General features: G+C 36.4%; 1 protein-coding gene across 1 annotated transcript; it reads left to right on the top strand.

Annotated features, from left to right (window-relative positions):
• The first annotated feature begins 197 nt into the window (after nt 1-197).
• On the top strand, nt 198-1,787 carry LOC111377662 (expansin-A10-like). Its single transcript, XM_023000786.1, has 3 exons — nt 198-387; nt 467-779; nt 1,296-1,787. Exons 1-3 carry the CDS (start codon nt 240-242, stop codon nt 1,672-1,674), a joined length of 840 nt encoding a protein of 279 aa, XP_022856554.1. The 5' UTR covers nt 198-239; the 3' UTR covers nt 1,675-1,787.
• The last annotated feature ends 408 nt before the right edge of the window (nt 1,788-2,195 follow it).

Raw genomic sequence — 2,195 nt, 5'->3', positions numbered from 1 at the left:
AAAAAATAATAATAATAATAATAAGCATAATTTGGTTGTGAAATTAAATCCAATCTGTTTTTCAGGTTTTTGGCCGGTTTCAAACGTGTGGTGTTTGTTATTTATTCAATTTTAGTCCCACCCTAACCTTCCTATATATATAGTCATTCCATTTGCATAACTAGAAATCAAGAATTTAAGAAAATAAATAAATAAAATTAAGTCACCCGCTGGACCCTACCCTAGCGTGTTCACATAAAATGATTAGCAAAGCACAATACATTCATTTTCTTGTATTGGTTTTATCTTTCCATAACACATACGGGTACGGTGGCAGCGCCTATGGCGGTTGGCAAAAAGCCCATGCAACATTTTACGGAGGCTCCGATGCTTCTGGAACAATGATACGTTAGATCACACACATTACTATGTAATAATATTTGGTCCAATCCAGTATATGTAATAAACATGGCATCGTTGTTTTCAGGTGGGGCGTGTGGATATGGTAATTTGTACAGCCAAGGTTATGGGACTAATACTTCTGCATTGAGCACTGCCCTTTTCAACAATGGGCTGAGCTGTGGTGCGTGCTACGAAATGAGGTGCAACGACGACCCCAAATGGTGTCTTCCGGGGACGATAACCATCACCGCCACCAATTTCTGCTCACCAAACTATGCATTAGCTAATAACAACGGCGGCTGGTGCAATCCACCTCTTCAACACTTCGATCTGGCTCAGCCTGCATTCTTGAAAATTGCACTGTACCATGCTGGTATAGTTCCTGTGGCCTATAGAAGGTATAATTTTGAGTTAAAAATGCTCAGTTTCAAATTCTGAAATTAAATAACTATTTTTTCTTTTTCTTTTTTAATAATAATTGGAGCTCTTAAATTTCACTATCACGTACCAAACCCTCCATAAACTTCCAAAATGAGCAGTAAATGATGGAAATGCATAAATGGATTGTAATGCAACTCATAAAGGGCACGTTTGGCAATTGGCACACAATAATAGCATACCGATCTCCTGTCCATGGTGGGAAGAAGGTATCTTGTCCATCGATGAGGTAGCAAGACACCTAACAGGTATTTTTAGACTCGACCAGTGGACAAGATATCTCTTGCCCTAATAATTAGTATAATAGACAATTTTTTAACTTATTTTTCTTTTGTTCAGTCTACTTTATCACACATATTAAAAGATCATTATCACCTAGTTATATGTGCGTCATTTTGATTGTACTTCCTTATAATAATCATACGACAGTTGTTAACGGATTCATCAACGACGTCATTTATGTTGCTTTTTGACAGGATTCCATGTGTGAAGAAAGGAGGAATGAGGTTCACAATCAATGGCCATTCTTACTTCAACTTGGTGTTGATAACAAACGTAGGTGGAGTAGGAGATGTGCATGCAGTATGGATCAAAGGGTCAAGCACTGGTTGGCAACAGTTGTCAAGAAATTGGGGCCAAAATTGGCAGAGCAATTCATACCTAAACGGCCAAAGTCTTTCTTTTAGAGTAACAGCCAGTGATGGCCACACAGTTACCAGCCACAACATTGTACCAGCAGGCTGGCCGTTTGGACAGACTTTTGAAGGAGGCCAATTTTTAACAAGTCCTAGGAAACAATATTTGTCTCTCATTAACCGTGTTTCCACATATTGGCAAAAGGTAATGCAGCCGTAAGGCTTTTACATTCAAGAAGTTCTAAATTCCTATATATAAATGTATACCGTGTGTATAATGTTTTCTTACAAAGTACTAAAATGTACTAGAAAATATAAAAATAAAATTTTATCTTCTTTTTCATCTGCCTTACGAGACGAATCATAATAGTCGAGCATAATTTCGACCAGTTAAACATTCCTTTTTATGAATGAGCGAGTAAAACTCGTTTTCATAAAGTAAGAGAACTTCCTAATTGTTATTCTATGAAATATTAGATTAATTTGTGTTTTTTTCTCATAAATAAGTAGGTTATTAACTTATTATAGGAGAATGATGATACGAAACACAATTAACTTCGTTTCTTATCCATCATGGCACATACCATAGCAAGTTTATTCAGACCACCTTCAAACTATTACTATCACTTTCTATCTGGACTTTAACGATTTAGTGGTGCATAAGAGCAAGTCGAACTTATCTTTTAAGTTACTTATTTTGCCAAACACGTTCAAATTTCATTATGATGCACGAAAGCAAAC

This window comes from Olea europaea, unplaced genomic scaffold, assembly GCF_002742605.1.
Source record: "Olea europaea var. sylvestris unplaced genomic scaffold, O_europaea_v1 scaffold17021, whole genome shotgun sequence".
NCBI lineage: Eukaryota > Viridiplantae > Streptophyta > Magnoliopsida > Lamiales > Oleaceae > Olea > Olea europaea.
This window is presented reverse-complemented; position numbering and strand designations above follow the sequence as displayed.

Bases quoted from the DNA above. Each gene is read 5' to 3' on its own strand.
- LOC111377662 (XM_023000786.1), top strand. From the start codon at position 240: ATGATTAGCAAAGCACAATACATTCATTTTCTTGTATTGGTTTTATCT. The intron at 388-466 runs GTTAGATCACAC...CGTTGTTTTCAG, and splicing joins TGCTTCTGGAACAATGATAC to GTGGGGCGTGTGGATATGGT. The intron at 780-1,295 runs GTATAATTTTGA...GCTTTTTGACAG, and splicing joins GTTCCTGTGGCCTATAGAAG to GATTCCATGTGTGAAGAAAG.